Source organism: Podarcis muralis, chromosome 16, assembly GCF_964188315.1.
Source record: "Podarcis muralis chromosome 16, rPodMur119.hap1.1, whole genome shotgun sequence".
Classification (NCBI taxonomy): Eukaryota; Metazoa; Chordata; class Lepidosauria; order Squamata; family Lacertidae; genus Podarcis; species Podarcis muralis.
The window spans coordinates 66,924-84,901 of NC_135670.1; the positions used below are offsets into that span (position 1 = coordinate 66,924).

Below are 17,978 nucleotides of genomic sequence, written 5' to 3' on the forward strand. Positions count from 1 at the left end.
TGGGTTAAATACCAGGAGCTCTTGCTCAGTGAGATCCTTTATTACAATAATTAACACACTCCAAAGGGAAGCTCTTTCCCCCCTCAGACAAGCCCCTCAAATGCGGAACCCAGTCAGCCCGGGGGGCTCTCAGCACCCCCAGCTGCCCATAAGAGACATTCTGCCAACAACCACCCCCGGCCACCCGGCCTTTATCTGCCATAGTCCCGCATGGAAGTGTACGGCGGGTGTTTGTCTGGCCAACTCTTGAGCGCGGAATCGGAGATCTCCAAACTCTGCTCTGGGCCAGTTTGCAGGGCGCTGGGTGAGGGGAGCAAGTCGAAGGCTTCTACCTACCTGGGCTGACGCTTTGGGGAGGAGGGGGGGGGAGAGAGTTGAGTCTGCAGCAAAGCACCACCTGGGCACCCCCCCCGCAAAGCACTTCTGCACCCCCCAGCGACCCAGCAGCTGCCCAGCGCAGGAGGCACTTACTTTCTGCTGCAACGGGCTCAGGCGGAGCCAGCCAGAAGAGGCAAAGGATCAGCAGGGCTTCCTTGGCCGGCCAGAAGGCGAGAGCGGGGCTCCCTCCTTTCACCTTCCGCTCCATGGTCCATGAACACCCCAGTTCTGGAGGGCAAAGGAGGAGGGGAGGGGGCAACATGGGGGGGTGGAAACGTTGGCTGGGCTCCACTCTCAATCACAAGAGGCCGGGGGTTCTCTTTCATGGGCCCCCCCCCTCCCACCACAGAGGGTCAGGTCCACAGCAAAGGGGTGAGCAGCAGCCCCTGGGCTCTGGCTGGTCCCTCCCGGGGGCGGCGGCGGCGGCTGCTCTCCATCCTACTGCCCAGAAGCCTCTGGCCCCCCTGGGAGTCCGGCACCGGGTCACCGAGAAAGGAGGGAGAGCGGACACATCCCCCCCGCCAGGGCAGCTCAGGGGCGGAGCCCGTCTGCTTTCTTGCACAGGCAACACAGGACCTTTTGCACACAAGCACGGCTTGCCCGTTGTGGTTGTGTGTGGCGGGGGGGGGGGGGGAGCAGCCCGCCTCTTGCTCGAGGGCTGGAGAGCCAGAACTGGGCCAGTTCCAGCAGTTTGTTTTCGGTTGTTACTTCAAAATATTTAGCCTGACAACTGGAGCAAGATGAGGTTGGACGGAGGAACTGGCTTCCCTTTCTTGTTTGGGAAATAAGGAAAGGAGTGAGGAGCAGCCGCTGGAGGGAGAGAAAGTGGGGGGCAATCAGGAGGGGTGGGGAGCAGGGAAAGCACCTCAGGGCAGGAACGGGGTGCAGAGGCGAGAAGAGCGGGGCTCAAAAGGGGCGCCAATGAAAGAGGAGCAGAGGGGGAATCAGGGCAGGAAACTGGGGGGGGGGCAGAAGATCAGCTGCACTAACTGGCAGGAGCGCCTCCTGTTTGGGGAGGAAGGGCGGAAGCTCAGGGGCAGAGCAGCTGCTTGGCATGCAGAGCCCAGGTCCCCACTGGCACCATCTCCGCGTGGGAGATGCCCTGCCTGAAAGCCACGGCTGCCAGAAAGTGTGTGGACAACGGGGAGCTGGATGGACCATTGCTCCGATGCAGTATGTGTAAGGCAGCTACGTACGCTCCTTATCCAACATTTTCGGGGAGGAGGTTTCCTTCTTCTTCTGTCTAGAGCACAGAGCAGAAGAAAGTCCCCATTTCACAGGTGGAGCTAAGATTTGTTCCAAGGACAGGGACCGCTCTCTGCTTCTCCAGCCAACCTTGCTGACCCTAGGCAACAATCGGATGCCTTTAATCCCTAAACGTGGGGACTGCCCCGTTCAATGCACTCTGCACGTGCTCAGGGGGACTCTTCACTGCAAGCACCAACCCAGCCCTGCCCCTCCGCCCTCCCCAGTATCCCCACTCAGATCCCTCCCAGAGGTTGGCTCTGCAGCTCAGTTAGCTCAGTAGATCACATGAGGTTTCTGTCGGTCGCCTGAATGGCTGAGTCACATGGTACTCATTTCCTCTTCCCTCTCAAACCATTTTCCTTTTCTGTCATGTTTTTAGATTGTGTGTCTGAGAGCAGGGATTGTCTTTGTGTTTTTAAAGTGATTTGTAAGCCACTGGGGGAGCATTTGTGATGGAAGAGCAGGATAAATAATCCTTTTAAACACACACACTAAATTATAAAAGGTACAACACTATCCTTACTATTGGGATTTCTCTACCTAAGGCAGAGATGTCCTAACTTTAATGGGCACTTGCAGGCCTCCAGACACTACTGGGACTCCCAGCAGCCAGTGTGTCTGGTGCTCAGGGATTATGGGAGTTGTAGTCCAGAAACCTCTCAATGGCCACACAGGTGCCCCCTCCCTATATTTGGAAGGTACCAATTTAGAAGATACCAAATTCAGATGCTCATTCAAGGTAAAAGATCGCACCAATCCTCCTCATTAACAAGCCTTAGCAGATTCCAAATTTTAAAGATAATGTCGCTTGTGGCTTCCTTACAACTAAACCTTGCCAACTGCTGACTTTTCATCCAGTCAGAGTCCGGTCAAAGTGAACTCTCATTCACCCCTTCATGAACTGCAAACTTTGCAGAAAGAAAGTTTTTCCTTTTTACAGGCATCAGGCTTGGGGTTCATTTTGCAAACGGGCTTGTTAGTTTTCTACACAAAGTTGGGTTTCATTATAAACTCTGTTTGCTCCTTTCTTCACTAAAACTGGAGGACGGTAACAACCTGCTGGAGACCACAGGTGGGACTTTAAGGTTAGGGTTCCTGGCCCTTCAGCCACTAGGTTATGTTGTCAAGTTTGGCTCCTATTAGATTTAAAGCGCTACACCTTTAAAGTGTGTTTCTGCTCCCACCCACTCCAAGAACCCTGGGAACTGTAGTCACAGAACTACAATTCCCAGCACCCACAACATACCACAGTTCCTAGGATTCTTTAGTGGGAAGTCATGTGCTCTAAATGTGTGGTGTGTGCACAATCTCAAATCTTTTGTGCTTCACCTTCTGGCTGTGAAATAGTTTTCAAATCTGTAAAATTAAAGCTGCTACCTTGAATTGCACCCAGAAGGACTGCCCAACTTGCTTTCGTCAAGACTGAGGGCATGACTGACAGACTGACAGCTCGAAACAGAAAAGGCGTTGGATTATTCAACATGATGAGGGAGTCCCACCCCTTGGCTGCAGCTGCAACGCTAGTAATCAGGTGGCTGTTTAGTCGCTCCCTGTCTCACCATGGCTTTCCAAAAGCCAGCCTTTTCAACTTGCTCAATTAAGGACTTTAGGTAATGATTTCAAACAGTTCACCCCTGGCAAAACAGGTTGCCTGTGAAGTATCCAGGCAATTGGCTAAGTAACGAGCCGCAGAGCAGATAATAATCAATCAGGCACAACTTGACAGATCATACAAACACTTTAATCCCTGGACAGCCTTTGCCAAAATCTAGGCAGCCAAAGCTGAAACAATGAACAGGCCACACAAAAATCCTGCATCCCCAAAGGTCAGTCCTGCATTGAAGTAAGCGTGGCGTCTGTGATGACTTGTGCTCTTTAAAACTATGCGCAAATATATATTGCACGATGCGCACGCTCCCTCTCCCGCTGGCCTTCGTGCTCAGTTGGGGCACATGATGTGCAAGAACTGACAAAGGAGGGCTGTCACTTAGGTCTGCTCTCGCCACAGGCCTCCTGGTGTGCGCATGTGCAGAGTCGTCTTGGCCAAGTGCAACATTGCAAGCAGATCTCTTCCCCTGCCCTGCTCCAGAGGGCACTTCCACAAACACAAGCAGGCAGGTCACAAGCCTTGTGCCAGAGTCCCGTACCAGGACGGCGGCAATGGCAGCTTGAAAAGAGGCTCCAGAGCAGCGGACAGAAGAGGAGGTGCAATCGCTTGCCAAAGAGGAGGAGGAGGAGGCCCTCCGCCCCAAAGCAAAAGGAACAGAAGAATCTTGCAGCACTTTAAAGACTAGCAAATTTATTATGGCATAATAAACTTTTGTGGGCCGCGGAGGCCTTGTGCAAAACCATCAGCTGTCCAGTAAAGTCACAAGTGGTGTACGAAAATTTAAGACATACAAAATATATCAAACAAAGCGGCATCAAAGTGGTGGCGGAGTTGTAAACAGTGGGGTCAGAGGAAATGAAACACAGGGCATGACAAACAGTGATAGCTGCATAATTAACAGAAACAATTCACCATGTTGGTAATACTTTTTACAATTCTCTCCACGAGTATGAAAGTGTGTGTGTGAATATCTAGAAGACCAGAGTCCTTATATACCGGAGCACCCTCTGCTGACCACAAGAAAACCCTTTTTACTCCACCCCACAAAAACCACCCTGAACTCTTCACACTGGCCCTCCCTGACCTCCCTCCCCATGGTCTCAGTCCTTGCATTGTGGTGCCCCCTGCTGGCCAATTCTGTCCACTGCAGCCTCCGGAATGATTTTTATCTGCTGTCTACTCTGGGAAGCCCCTTCATGGATCACTGCCTTGCCGTAGCGAAGGGGCTTGAATAACTCAGAGAAGCTACGAGCTGTGCCGTGCAGGGCCGCCCAAGATGGACAGGTCATAGTGGAGAGTTTTGACCAAACGTGATCCACCTGGAGCAGGAACCGGCAAGCCACTCCAGTATCCCTGCCAAGAAAACTCCATGGACAAAGGTAATAGGCATGAAGACAGGAGTGCCTGGGGTGCTCTGGTCCATGGGGTCACGAAGAGTCGGACATGACTAAATGACTAAACAACACCACTCTGGGAAGAGGACAGAGCCAGGTGCTTTGCCCTGCTGGGCTCATGGCCGCCTCTGCCTCTCCCACCTCGGCAGCAGTGGTGGGGGGGGCAGCAACGTGTCGCTTGGCTTGGGAAGGACCACCGCGGCTCAGTGGCAGGGCATCTCCAGGTGCCGGTGGGAAAGGCTTCTCATCTGAAACCTGGGCAGGCCACTGCTGCCAGTCAGTGCAGGCAACACTGAGCTAGAGGAAGCCCAAGGGCAGCTTTCTATGCTGAACTAGTTAAACTACAGGGTGGCCCCCGAACCCTCGTGGCAGCATCTCTGCAAGGTGGGCAGATATTACTTTCCCCCCAGTGCAGACTGTGTGGGTGGGAGATTATAGGTGCTGAGAGAGAGAGAGAGGAAAGAACTTGTCTACAGTCCCTTCATGAAATCCTAGAAAGAGGGGACACCTGAATCCTTGGGAATCACTCACAAACCCCTTTGTGAAGCAGTCGTTGATCTGCTTGACCTTTTAACTTGAACCAAATTCAGCAAAAACACAAAGCAGCCGAGCAGGAAGACACAGATGTTTCATTTCTTTGCTTGTATAGATGTCATTAACGCTATGCGCATTATTAAAAAGGGACCAGGGACCCTTTTTGGTCACGAATTCCTGGAGGAAGGGATGGGTAGTGGGGGGGGGGAGTGCTGGCATGGGGGGAGTGGAGTTCTGTTCCCCAAGTAGGTCAGAAATAGTTGGGAAGTAAATCTCCCGCTCCCCAAAAGCAAACTTACATACAAAGCATTTTTTTAAGAAGGCCCAAATGCTGGCCTCTGCTGGAAAACGCCAAGCCCCAGGGAGCTGGGGGCAGAGAGAGAGCTGTCTCCCGCCCACAATGGGAGCCCCCCCCCCCTTGGCACAGCAGGAGTGTGGGGCAACGCAGGCATTTAATGGTGGGCTCCCTCCCAGCAGGCCCCTTCCCTGTCCACATTGCAGCAACCATGGGCTGGTTGTCGAAGGCTGTGCCGCACCCTCCTGGGTTGGTGAATGGATGGGGCTGGAAGAGCAGGCTGCCTCCCGGTGTCCCTGATTCACGAGCAGCTGCTCCTTCGCCTGCGGAAGAGGGGGACGGGGCTGCTGGCCTCCCCCTCCTGGTCGCTCTCGCAGCCGCGCTGTTTGGGGGCAGAGGAGGGCAGAGTGAAGGGGACGAAAGCCAGGCCAGGGGGGCTTGGGAGGGAAGACGTGGGGGTCAGGGGCAGGGAAGGGTCCCCGGCCCGGCCCCCTCCTCTTCGTCAGGAGTTGAGAAGCAGGGCAAGCAAGGAGGCCATCGCCCAGGAAAGGGCACTCACCAAGTTCTCCTCGTCCCGCTTCTGCTGGCACAGGAGGCCCATCCGGCAGAGGCGGTTGCAGGCAGACACCATGTTGTAGGAGAGCTGGAGAGGAAATGCAGAGATGAGGCACCCAGAGCCTCTCGCAGGAAGACCTTGTGCCCCCCCCACTCACAGCCCACAGGTGTCTCTTTCAAAAAGCCTCTGAAGGGGAGATGGTGAGCTGTTGGGATTTGCCCTGGATTTGAAACTGGGCTTAAATACAGTCATACTTTGGTTCTCAAATGGAATCCGTTCCAGAAGTCCATTTGACTTCCGAAAACGTTCCAAAACCAAGGCACATCTTCCAATTGGCTGCAGGAGCTTCTTGCACTCAATCGGAAGCTGCGGAAGCCCCGTCGGATGTTCAGGTTCCAAAGAACGTTCGCAAACCAGAACTTCCAGATTTGCGGCCCAAATCTTTCGAGTCGCAAGGCACAACTGTATGCAATAGCTGTTTTGATTTTTGAATTGTTTTCATGTGTGCAAGCAACTGTTTTTAGATAGGCTTTTGTTTCACTGCAAATCACTTCAAGTGCCTCATTGGAAGCAATTCATAAATGACAATAATAATAATAATAATAATAATAATAATAATAATAATAATGGTTCAGATCAGAGTAGGGCACCCCCACTGCCAAGGGACAGGTGTCCCGCACCCTCCGGCTTCTTTTTGCTGACTGGCTTGGAGGGTGCAGGCGGGGGGGAGGGCTGCTCAATTTACCTTCCACTTCCGGCGAGCATTGAACTTGCGGAAGTTCTTCATGTTGATGGAGGAGCGGCTCCGGTTCGCAACCTGCTTCCGGGTCAGGGGCTGGAAAAAACAGGCACCTGCAACTCTGCCCATTGCCAAAATCCTCCTGCCTCCCCTCCCCCATCAGTTCAGGCCAGGATGGGGGCAGAGAAGAAACCAAGGAGGGGTCCCGAAAATCTCAACCAAGGACAGATCCCGAAGGTCTGGCTCAGTCTAAGGCAGCTTCCCCAGCCAGCCTCCCCTCCCGGGCTCTGACCTTGATCCAGGGGTGGATGAGGCATTCCTCGGCCGACATTCGGTCTCTGAAACACAGAGGGAGAAACGCACACCTGACTTTCTGTCGTTTCCCCGCTGGAGGGGAGAGAGGGAGGCTTGCAGGAGAATCCCTCTGGGGACTGAGCCAAGGTCCCACCAGGAGGGAGAGAAGGAGGGGGGAATCTCAAAGGCAAACCTCCCTTGTTTGCACTTCCCAGAACAATTTGAGGAGCAAAAGGTAGAGCCATCCTTCCAAATTGGCCCTCCTCTGAATGCAGCTTCCAGCCAAGTCGTGTGTTCATTAAAAACACACATACAGTTAGTAAAAGTAAGACACAAAAAATGCATTATGGAAGCATTGCAAAATGTGTCCATTAGGAGAAATCCATCCCAAAATGCTGATGAGGAGGGCTTTTTTTCATTGCAGATTGCTGTTGAAATGTGGAGAACTGAATCTAAGACAGGAAAACTGAGAACCCGAGAGAAGCACCCTGGAGAGATTCACCCCTGGTGGGCCATTACCCAGGCTCCTTCACCAACAGCTGCCGGATGAAGTCCTTGGCCAGCTCCGATGTTTGGCTGAAGTACTTGTCCTCAAACTCATAGTTGCCGGAGACGACACTGGTCAGGGTCTCTGCGTCCGTCTCTCCCTGGAAGGGGGACATGCCGCTCAGTCTGCAGAGGGAAGGTAGGGTCAAAAGGAAACCTCATGGCGGGGATCAAGCAGGCATAATTCAGAGCAGACAAGCATGGGTGGGCGTGCGTGCAATCATTTAAGAATTATTTAAAAATCTGATTTCTTCCAAGGGAGCTTGCACTTACTGAAGGAGCCTTATGCAAAATCAACAAATGTCCTCCTAAAAAAATCAGCTACAGAAAGTAGCTTAGAGGACCAATAAAGTGGGGAGACCTTCTGCCCTCCAGGTGCCATTTCCTCCATTGCTCCTACAATGCTGGCAACCTGCAGAACGGAGGGGCATTTGGGAAGACGCAGCTTCCTTTATTTATTTATTTATAGACTGCCCTTCATTACGTTGTCATCGCAGGAGAGCTTCCAGTAAAGGTGCAATGAAAACATACTATACAACACAAAAGGGGGGGGATCCAATATAAACCCATGGCCAGGAGGAGAGCAGCAATGCAGCAAGGCCAGACCTTGAGACCAGATTTTGGAATCAAGCCATTCAGGTCACCAAAGGCTGAGACGACAGGGAGTCATTGTCTTTAGCACCATTTTAAAAAGTATTTTCTAATTGTTCTTTTCCTCTGAGGACGAATTCATTTTTTTAATGAATTAAAATGCATCCTAGGCATAAGTAATTCTGAGGCCCTGCACTGCCATCACCAGCACTGCCCACTCCCCCCCCCAGCCTCAAATACAGGGAGTCCCAAGGTACTCACAAGATGTAGGTAATCACGCCGATGCTCCTGGCAGAAAAAGGGAGAGAGAGAGAAGCTGAAGGGAGCACCCAGCAAGGACATTCCTTGACAGGACACCTGGGCATGCAAAATCCAGCGCGGAGGGCGGGAGGGCTGTGGGGTGGGCCACTCCAAGCAGACAGAGGGAAGACTCAGGGAGGACTGGTGGGACTGGAGGAAGGCCCCAACCCAGGGGCAGGTGTGGGTGGCTGTCTTTATACTGGACAGGTAAAACACAAACCCAACATGAGCTTAGCTTGTGCACCTTTTTCCTGTGGTGCTTTGGAGGCCTGAGTCTGGCATGTGAGCACTTCCTGGAGGGCCCTGCTCTTCCCCCACCTGCCCCAGCCACCCAAGGGCATGCAGGATGTGGGCACAGAGTCAGTCTCTCTCTCTCTCTCTCTCTCTCTCTCTCTCTCTCTCTCTCTCTCTCTCTCTCACACACACACACACACACACACACACACACACACACACTACCGCTTCTTACCACATGTCCGTTGCTGTGCTCAGAGCCTCATAGTTGATCACTTCAGGAGCTGAGGAAGAAGAAATGGGCAAAACGGTGTCAGCGTTGAGAAACCAAAACGGAGTTCCCATTAAACCAGAGAGGCAGGACATTGCCCTGGCCTTCGGGCCCCAGAGAGCCACCACAGCCTCGGTGCTGCCTAACCTCCTCCTGGATTTATTATCTTCAGCTTTAAAAAGGAGCCCCTCCAAACCCAAACTCTGGTGATCTCCTCCACCATCACCATCCTTAACTCTTGGCTGCTGGGAGTCCGAGCCCACCCCCGACTGGTCTTGGCTTCCCTTCTCTAGACAATGTCACAGGACTAAAACCCCGTCCTGCTCCCTGGCCGCTGGCTGGCTGGGGCTGATGGCAGCTGGAGCTCATGAGCAGCACTGCCCTTACCCTCTGGAGCTCATGAGCAGCACTGCCCTTACCCTCTGGAGCTCATGGGCTGCGCTGCCCTTACCCTCTGGAGCTCATGGGCTGCACTGCCCTTACCCTCTGGAGCTCATGGGCTGCACTGCCCTTACCCTCTGGAGCTCATGGGTTTCACTGCCCTTACCCTCTGGAGCTCATGAGCAGCACTGCCCTTACCCTCTGGAGCTCATGGGCTGCGCTGCCCTTACCCTCTGGAGCTCATGAGCAGCACTGCCCTTACCCGCTGGAGCTCATGGGCTGCACTGCCCTTACCCTCTGGAGCTCATGGGCTGCACTGCCCTTACCCTCTGGAGCTCATGAGCAGCACTGCCCTTACCCTCTGGAGCTCATGGGCTGCACTGCCCTTACCCTCTGGAGCTCATGGGTTTCACTGCCCTTACCCTCTGGAGCTCATGAGCAGCACTGCCCTTACCCTCTGGAGCTCATGGGCTGCACTGCCCTTACCCTCTGGAGCTCATGGGCTGCACTGCCCTTACCCTCTGGAGCTCATGAGCAGCACTGCCCTTACCCTCTGGAGCTCATGGGCTGCACTGCCCTTACCCTCTGGAGCTCATGGGCTGCACTGCCCTTACCCTCTGGAGCTCATGAGCAGCACTGCCCTTACCCTCTGGAGCTCATGAGCAGCACTGCCCTTACCCTCTGGAGCTCATGGGCTGCACTGCCCTTACCCTCTGGAGCTCATGGGCTGCACTGCCCTTACCCTCTGGAGCTCATGGGCTGCGCTGCCCTTACCCTCTGGAGCTCATGGGCTGCGCTGCCCTTACCCTCTGGAGCTCATGGGCTGCACTGCCCTTACCCTCTGGAGCTCATGGGCTGCGCTGCCCTTACCCTCTGGAGCTCATGGGCTGCACTGCCCTTACCCGCTGGAGCTCATGAGCAGCACTGCCCTTACCCTCTGGAGCTCATGGGCTGCACTGCCCTTACCCTCTGGAGCTCATGGGCTGCACTGCCCTTACCCTCTGGAGCTCATGGGCTGCACTGCCCTTACCCTCTGGAGCTCATGAGCAGCACTGCCCTTACCCTCTGGAGCTCATGAGCAGCACTGCCCTTACCCTCTGGAGCTCATGGGCTGCACTGCCCTTACCCTCTGGAGCTCATGGGCTGCACTGCCCTTACCCTCTGGAGCTCATGAGCAGCACTGCCCTTACCCTCTGGAGCTCATGGGCTGCACTGCCCTTACCCTCTGGAGCTCATGGGCTGCACTGCCCTTACCCTCTGGAGCTCATGAGCAGCACTGCCCTTACCCTCTGGAGCTCATGGGCTGCACTGCCCTTACCCTCTGGAGCTCATGAGCAGCACTGCCCTTACCCTCTGGAGCTCATGGGCTGCACTGCCCTTACCCTCTGGAGCTCATGGGCTGCACTGCCCTTACCCTCTGGAGCTCATGAGCAGCACTGCCCTTCCCCTCTGGAGCTCATGGGCTGCGCTGCCCTTACTCTCTGGAGCTCATGAGCAGCACTGCCCTTACCCGCTGGAGCTCATGGGCTGCACTGCCCTTACCCTCTGGAGCTCATGGGCTGCACTGCCCTTACCCTCTGGAGCTCATGAGCAGCACTGCCCTTACCCTCTGGAGCTCATGGGCTGCACTGCCCTTACCCTCTGGAGCTCATGGGCTGCACTGCCCTTACCCTCTGGAGCTCATGGGCTGCACTGCCCTTACCCTCTGGAGCTCATGAGCAGCACTGCCCTTACCCTCTGGAGCTCATGGGCTGCACTGCCCTTACCCTCTGGAGCTCATGGGCTGCACTGCCCTTCCCCTCTGGAGCTCATGAGCAGCACTGCCCTTCCCCTCTGGAGCTCATGGGCTGCACTGCCCTTACCCTCTGGAGCTCATGGGCTGCACTGCCCTTACCCTCTGGAGCTCATGGGCTGCACTGCCCTTACCCTCTGGAGCTCATGGGCTGCACTGCCCTTACCCTCTGGAGCTCATGAGCAGCACTGCCCTTACCCTCTGGAGCTCATGGGCTGCACTGCCCTTACCCTCTGGAGCTCATGGGCTGCACTGCCCTTACCCTCTGGAGCTCATGAGCAGCACTGCCCTTACCCTCTGGAGCTCATGGGCTGCACTGCCTTTGTGGGGAAGTGTCTGGGAGAAGGCAAGAAACGGGACGCCCTTGGGAACACTCTCATTTCGCTGCCAAAACATTTGTTTTCATTAATTGCAGGTGTTTCTGTGAGAACGTGTCTCTTTTATCAGGTATGCTTAAGCTTTTAAAGGTGTTGTTAAGTCGCTCGGAGATTTTTTTGTGTAAGAAGCAACTAAGAAGTCTGACAACCAACAGCAACATTTTCTCTGCTGTGGCCAAGTCCACCCCGGCCCCCAGCAGGGGCTGAGCTGCTGCTTTGAGGGCACGGGAGATTCCTCCGCCGGGGGCTCTGGGACAGGAGAGGACCCCAGCTTGCTCCGCCCTCTTACCAATGTACTGGGGAGTCCCACACAAACTTTTGAAGGTCACGCCTTCCTCCAGCTTCTGGGCCAGGCCAAAGTCGATGATCTTGATCAGGGGGTTGGGGGCATCCTTCTGGAAGAGCATGATGTTCTCTGGCTGCAGAAGAGATCAGGGAAGGAGATAGGACCAGCGCGCCCTCAGAGAAGACTCCTGTGTTGCTCAAAAGCCTCCAGAGATCCAGGGCTGGCGTACCTTGAGGTCAAAGTGAGCAATGCGCCGGGAATGCATGTAGGTCAGGCCAAGCAGGATCTGCTGCAGGAACTGGATGGCTTCGGTCTCCGTCAGAAGCTCCTTCTCTGCGATGAAGTCAAACAGCTCTCCTCCGTGGATGCTGGAGGGAGAGGGAGGGTGGATTTGGGGCAGCTGGCCTGGCGTGTGTCCTGGGGCAAGCCGCCTCTTCCCTAAGCTGCCCCACTTTGGGAATTATGAAGGGGAGAGAAACACGAGGCGCTACAAAATATTGTTTATTTTGCAGCCTTCTCAAAGGTGTCATGAGACCTGGAGTCCCCGTCCCCCCCCCCCGATAGTAGTGGCACCCCCAGTTTTATGAGCAACTGGGAGACAGAAGTCTCAAAAACAGTTAGATTTCTGCTCCTTCCCCTCGTACAGGGTGTGTCTATGCCTTCCCTTTAGTAATTCGTTCATCTCATGCTTTTCTATGCTTTTCTCCATCACCTTCCAAACCATGAACAGCCCATTCATTTTTAAAAGATGATTTGCTGTGCAAAGGTGACAGAGCCCTTTGACTCCACTCTTAACTGTGCAAACCAGAAGTGCAACTGAGCCCCTCCTGCAAAATGCTGGCAGCCTGGAGGCTTCCAAACAGGTTTATTGTTAAAGGAGCTTTTGTGGCCTGGAGGTCGCTTTGCGGTCATTTGCATGGAGGTTTCCTTGTTAAAGCTAGGAATCTTTTCAGGTACCACAAGGCAACTTGTTGCTTCTGCTGCAGCAGACTAAGCCATAGTGTGGACCCCAAAAGCAAGTCCCACAGTTGGAGCCCCCAATCAGCGCCCCCTCCCCTCCGACACTCACAGCTCCAGGATCAGGACCACCTCGCCCTTCCCGGCAAAGACGTCATGGAGGCGCATGATGTTGGGGTGCTGGAGCTGCTGGAGAATGGAGACCTCTCGCTCCACTTGCTCGCGGTCCAGGCCCAGGCGGCTCCCCTTTCGCTTCCGCACCTTCACGGACTTGGCGGCATAGAAGGAGCCCGTGCAGCGCTCCTGGCAGCGCCTGACCACCCCAAAGTGCCCGCTGAGTGGGGAGAGGAGGGGGAGAAGGGCAGCAACGATAAGAGCACAGCAAGAGACCTTTGGTCAGGTCCAAGCAGCAGGGGCCATCGAGCTCTGCACTGTCTACACTGACTGGCAGCAGCTGTCAGGAGCCTCTCCCACTGGGGGCTGGGCCCAGAAGACCTGTTCTGTTGTCCCCAGACCCTCCCGGCCCTGCTCTTCCCACCGGCCGCCGGTGCTCCTGGGTCCTCACCTGCCCAGCTTCTCCAGCAGCTCGTACAGCTCATCCACGCTGCAGTGGCGGAAGGTGGCTGACGTGGTCCAGCCCGGCCGTGGGCCTTGGCTGTCGGGGCTCTCAAAGACCTCGTCATTGTCCTCATCATCCAGGCTGCACAGGGCCTCCTGCAGAGAGCAGGGATGGAGGGCAAGGTCAAAGGATGCCCCCCTCCCCACCTGCCAGCCCCAGCAGGACCCCCACAGATCCACTCCCCGCATTCTGCCTGCCGTTGGTGTGCAAGGCACCCGTTCCCTGAGTGCAAGGTGGGGGGAGGAACTTGGCAAGGTTCACTGTAGGTGGCGGCAGCAGCAGTGCTGGGCAGAAGGCAAGGCAGGTGGGGGCTGAGGGAGAGATTTCAGGGCATCCAGGCTGGGGGGGAACTGGACCTTGTGGAACAGAACCAGCCCCCCTCAAAGACAGAGCGGGAGCAGGTGGCTGTGTCCCCTTAAAGCCCACTATGTGTTAGCAGAACAAGATGTCCTGGGGAAATGCCGCACAGTCTTCCTGACTCATATGGGCAGCCCCTGCAGTGGGGGGGGGGGGGCACCCTGGTCTCAGCCCTTTCCTGCCACCCACCCCACAGTCGTAATTAAACTCTACCAACTGTAGTGCAACTAGGCCATTTTGGACCCAGGGCTTTATGGTCTTCTGCAAGTTCCCCAACCTCTTTAGACATTCATATTGTTATGTGTTTGTGGGTGCCAGACTCCCCTAAAGCCCTGGACCCAGTAAGTCTTAGAATTTAATCAAGGTTCTTGGTAGTAGGGTAGGTAAAAGGTAAAGGTACCCCTGCCCGTACGGGCCAGTCTTGCCAGACTCTAGGGTTGTGCGCTCATCTCACTCTATAGGCCGGGAGCCAGCGCTGTCCGCAGACACTTCCGGGTCACGTGGCCAGCGTGACAAGCTGCATCTGGCGAGCCAGCGCAGCACACGGAACGCTGTTTACCTTCCCGCTGGTAAGCGGTCCCTATTTATCTACTTGCACCCGGGGGTGCTTTCGAACTGCTAGGTTGGCAGGCGCTGGGACCGAACGACGGGAGCGCACCCCGCTGCGGGGATTCGAACCGCCGACCATGCGATCGGCAAGTCCTAGGCGCTGAGGTTTTACCCACAGCGCCACCCGCGTCCCTGGTATTAGGGTAAGAGAGCAGGAAAAAAATTCACATCCTGCAACCAATGCGCCCTTTGGTTTCAGAGAGTACATGGGTAGACAAGTCTGAAAAGCCAGGGACACATTTTTCACGGCCCTCTAGTGAGTAAGGTGGCTCATTTACCAGAAGTAATGCATTTAGTGTTAACTCTGGAAGTGCAGACTCCATTCTGACCAAACTAAGCTCCCTAGAGCAAAATGTACATCATGTCCAGGATGATCCCTGAGTGGGCCTGAAACCCCCCCTGGCATCTCGCACAGCTCAGAGATCGGGGCAACGGGCAACAATATGCATTCATTCTGCCCTGACACACACAATTTTCTCCCGCCCCCTATGCTTTACAAAGAAATAAACACACTTGGCCAACCCTGATTTAAAAAGAAAACAAGCCCCCTGAGCACATGATGTGAAATGTTTAGAACTTCCTGGAAGCACAGACGTCTCTGGTGGCTAAAGGAAGGGCTCTGCGAACTGAGCATGCTGGGAGCCCAAGCTGGGACGGGGAGGGGCAGCAGCAGCCCAGGCCCAGCCCTGGATGCCCCACTCACCTCGGGGCTTCTGGCTAGGCGCCCCCCCTCACCACTGGCAAGGACCTCGCCCCCTCCATCCTTGGCCATCAGCTGCAAAAGGAAAGGAAGCGGTCAGCCTCTGCGAGGGATGGGCTGCTCTCCGCCGGGACCGAGGCCCTTCCCCGCCCGCACCAGCACCGGGCGATTTCCTATCTGCCCCACACTTTCCCACGGCCCTTCCACACGTGCCAGGCCACCCCCGCCCCGCAGATCTCGGCCTCCCAGCCGGGGGCGATTCCTCTCCGCGGGCCTCGTCGACGGAGAGAGGAGCGACTTCCTCATTGGGGGGGGGGGGTCTCTCTCTCTCTCTCCCCGCAGACAGGCCGGATTCCCCCCGCGGGGCGAGCGGAGGCTGCAGGAGACGGAGCCCCCTTGGCCGGCTCGCCGCACTCACGCGCTCGCTCTCACGGGCCCCTCTTGCTGCCGCCGCCCTCGGAGCTCCGGGAGGCAGCACCTGCAGGCGACCATCGCGACCTCCGGGCGCTTCCACTTCCTCCTCTTGGGGCTCCGGCAGCCGAGTCCCCTCCCAGCCGAGGAGCCTCGCCCTCCTGCGGAAGGAGCCCTCGGCACACCTGGCGGGAAGGGGCGGAGAGCCCAAGCGCCCCCCGGAGCTGCTTCCCACGCGCCCGATCCCGGAATGGGGGGAGGAATGGGGGGGGTGTCTCGCGGAGGAGGCCGCGCACGCAGGGCGGACCCGGGGGCCTGTGGATCGCGCTTGCCCGGCGATTCGTGCGCGGCGGGCTGCGCTGCAAGACGGCCGCCACTTCCTGCAGGAACCCAGCAGGTTTTGGACTCGGCGTTTGCTGCGCGATGGTGCAAGAGAGCAAGGCGGGATGTGGTGCGGACGGGCCACTCTCAAGCCGCTGCTAATGCGAGAGGCCTGCTTCGTAAGAAAACAGAACTGTGAGGTGCAGGTCTGGGGCGGCTGCACGCATATACATCTACATCAGGATCCGAAACAACAAGGCTCTGAATGTCCGTCCTGGGGGTCACAACAGCAGGAGGGGCGACTGGGCTCACATCGCGCTTGCAGGTTTCTCTGGAAGGTCGGGCGCTGCCTTATCTGCCGAGTCAGAGCACTGACTGGGGCTCTTCGGGCTTTCAGAAACGGGGGCCTTTCTCAGCCCTGCGGGGAGGGAATCCGGGACCTTCTGCACGCCGAGCAGCTGCTCTGCCACCGAACTCCGGCGGCCCATCCCTTAGCCTGGAGAGAGACCAAAGGCTCGGGAGGGGGCGAAAGCCGGGCTGGGGGCCGCTATTGTCCAGGCAGCTAAAGCGGGAGGCAGAAGCAGGAGGGGGCAGGAGCAGGGGGGGGAGCCTGCCAGGAGGAGAGGGAGGGGGGCCTTGCTTCACGGCGCCCCCACCCCGAAAGAAGCCTGCGCGTTCAAAAGCCGCTCCGCGCAAACGGGCCGCGGGAGGAAGGCGAAGGAGTCTCGCCGCCAGCCAGGCCAGGGATCCCACGAGCCAGGCCGGGTCCCTGGAGCACCAGCAGCCTCTTTCCCATCTCGGGCAGCCCGAGGATCCTGGCCCTGGAGACGGGGAGGAGCAGGGCGGGCCGAGGCATCCATCCCGGCGGACACATTCCTTCCCCGCCTGGAGCTGGACGGCGCTGCTGCTCCGGGGGCGCATTTGTCTTCCCAGCTGGCCTCGCACGCCCCAAACGCAGCAGCAGCAGCACAAACACCTTATTTGAGGCAGGAGGAAAACTCGGGGCGAGGGCGGTGGAAACATGTCGCAAGCGGCAAATTCCTGGACTCGGAGGGAGGGAGGGAGGGCGAGAAGCGCGCCTCCCAACGCGCAGCTCCGGGGAAGGAGGAGGGCGGATAATCCCGGGCAAGCAAATGCAAGGAACCGGCCAGGCGGCGTTGGTCCCTGCTGGGAAAAGGTCCTGGGGCTGAGGGACTGGGGACCCTGGAACAGACCCTCCAGGGCGGATCGTCTCCCCTCCAGACGCCTCAGCTGCGCTCTCGAGGCGCGAGGAAGGCGGGCTTTGGGATAGCGCGCTAGAGCAGCCGAGTTGCGATCCTCGGCCGCCGCTTTCCTGGGAGAAAAGCCCGCCAGGCAGGGCGGCAGAAAGGGTCTTACTCCCGAGGAAGGAGCTGCCGAGTGGGACCGTCGTCTCCGCGGAGACACAGAGGGAGGAGACTTGCCTGGTCTTGGATGCGGCGCAGCTCCACTGCGGGTGGGGGAAGGAGGCAGAGTCGACCCCCTGCTCTCGGGCTCCCTTCGCAGAGCAGCGGCACCGGGCGAGTTCCCAAGAAGGCAACGGTCCCCCCCCCCCCTCGGCGGGACCGAAGCACAGCCGCCCGCCGCGCTCTCCGCCCTCCTTCCCGCAGCCCGGCGAGCCCCGAAGGGGGACAGACAGGGCGCTTCCCTCCGCCGCCGCCGCCCCGCTTACCTCCGGTCCAGCAGCGCCGGCCCGAGAGAGCAAGCCAGCCCTCCTGCTCCGGCCGCAGCTCCGACGGTCTGGTCCTGGCTCGCTCCGAAGAGGAGGAGCCGCGCCGCCAGCCCGGGACCCTTTCCTTCCCGTGGGCGCCTCGGGGGCTGCTGCAGGGCGCGCTCCGGCCGGAGAGTCCCTTCCGAGGGGCATCTCCGAAAGACGCCTCCGGCTCCCTCGCCCGCCAGCAGCCCAAGGGCCCTGGAGGGGCTCCTCCGCTTGCAAGGAGAGCCCCCTTCCTGACCAGGCCTCCCAGCCGCTGCCCAGTGAGGAGGACCTTCCATCCTTCCCGCCGCGGAGCCAGCAGGCCTCTCCCTGCCCGCCCCCAACTGCAGCTCGGATAGAGCCCCCTGGAGCAAGGCAGTCAACCAGCTGCTGGGTGTGTAGAACAGGGAAGGTTTCTTGCTGACTTCCGACCCACCTGGACTGCATGCGCGTTACTTCCAGCAG

At 57.2% G+C, this 17,978-nt stretch overlaps 2 protein-coding genes across 5 annotated transcripts in view; both read right to left on the minus strand.

Annotated features, from left to right (window-relative positions):
• INSRR (insulin receptor related receptor) overlaps nt 1-951 on the minus strand; it is a 31,873-nt gene extending 30,922 nt beyond the window's left edge. The window contains exon 1 of the mRNA XM_028710807.2: nt 472-951. Within this exon, the coding sequence (XP_028566640.2) occupies nt 472-640 (169 nt within the window). The 5' untranslated portion in view covers nt 641-951. The remainder of the gene's footprint in view (nt 1-471) is intronic.
• Nucleotides 952-3,908: 2,957 nt separating this feature from the next.
• LOC114586945 (death-associated protein kinase 2-like) lies at nt 3,909-17,700 on the minus strand. 4 transcript variants are annotated; one of them, XM_077920475.1, is made up of 13 exons: nt 17,490-17,700; nt 15,071-15,142; nt 13,348-13,496; nt 12,895-13,116; nt 12,055-12,193; nt 11,829-11,958; nt 8,954-9,002; nt 8,446-8,472; nt 7,567-7,719; nt 7,046-7,091; nt 6,760-6,849; nt 6,018-6,101; nt 3,909-5,840 (listed from the first exon to the last, which is right to left on the minus strand). In XM_077920475.1, exons 1-13 carry the CDS (start codon nt 17,679-17,681, stop codon nt 5,760-5,762), a joined length of 1,434 nt encoding a protein of 477 aa, XP_077776601.1. In that variant the 5' UTR covers nt 17,682-17,700; the 3' UTR covers nt 3,909-5,759. The 4 variants fall into 4 exon arrangements, with proteins under 4 accessions (XP_077776601.1, XP_077776602.1, XP_028566650.2 ...); XM_077920476.1 differs by lacking the exon at nt 17,490-17,700 and adding an exon at nt 16,112-16,283; XM_028710817.2 differs by lacking the exon at nt 17,490-17,700 and adding an exon at nt 15,546-15,994.
• Nucleotides 17,701-17,978: the final 278 nt, after the last annotated feature.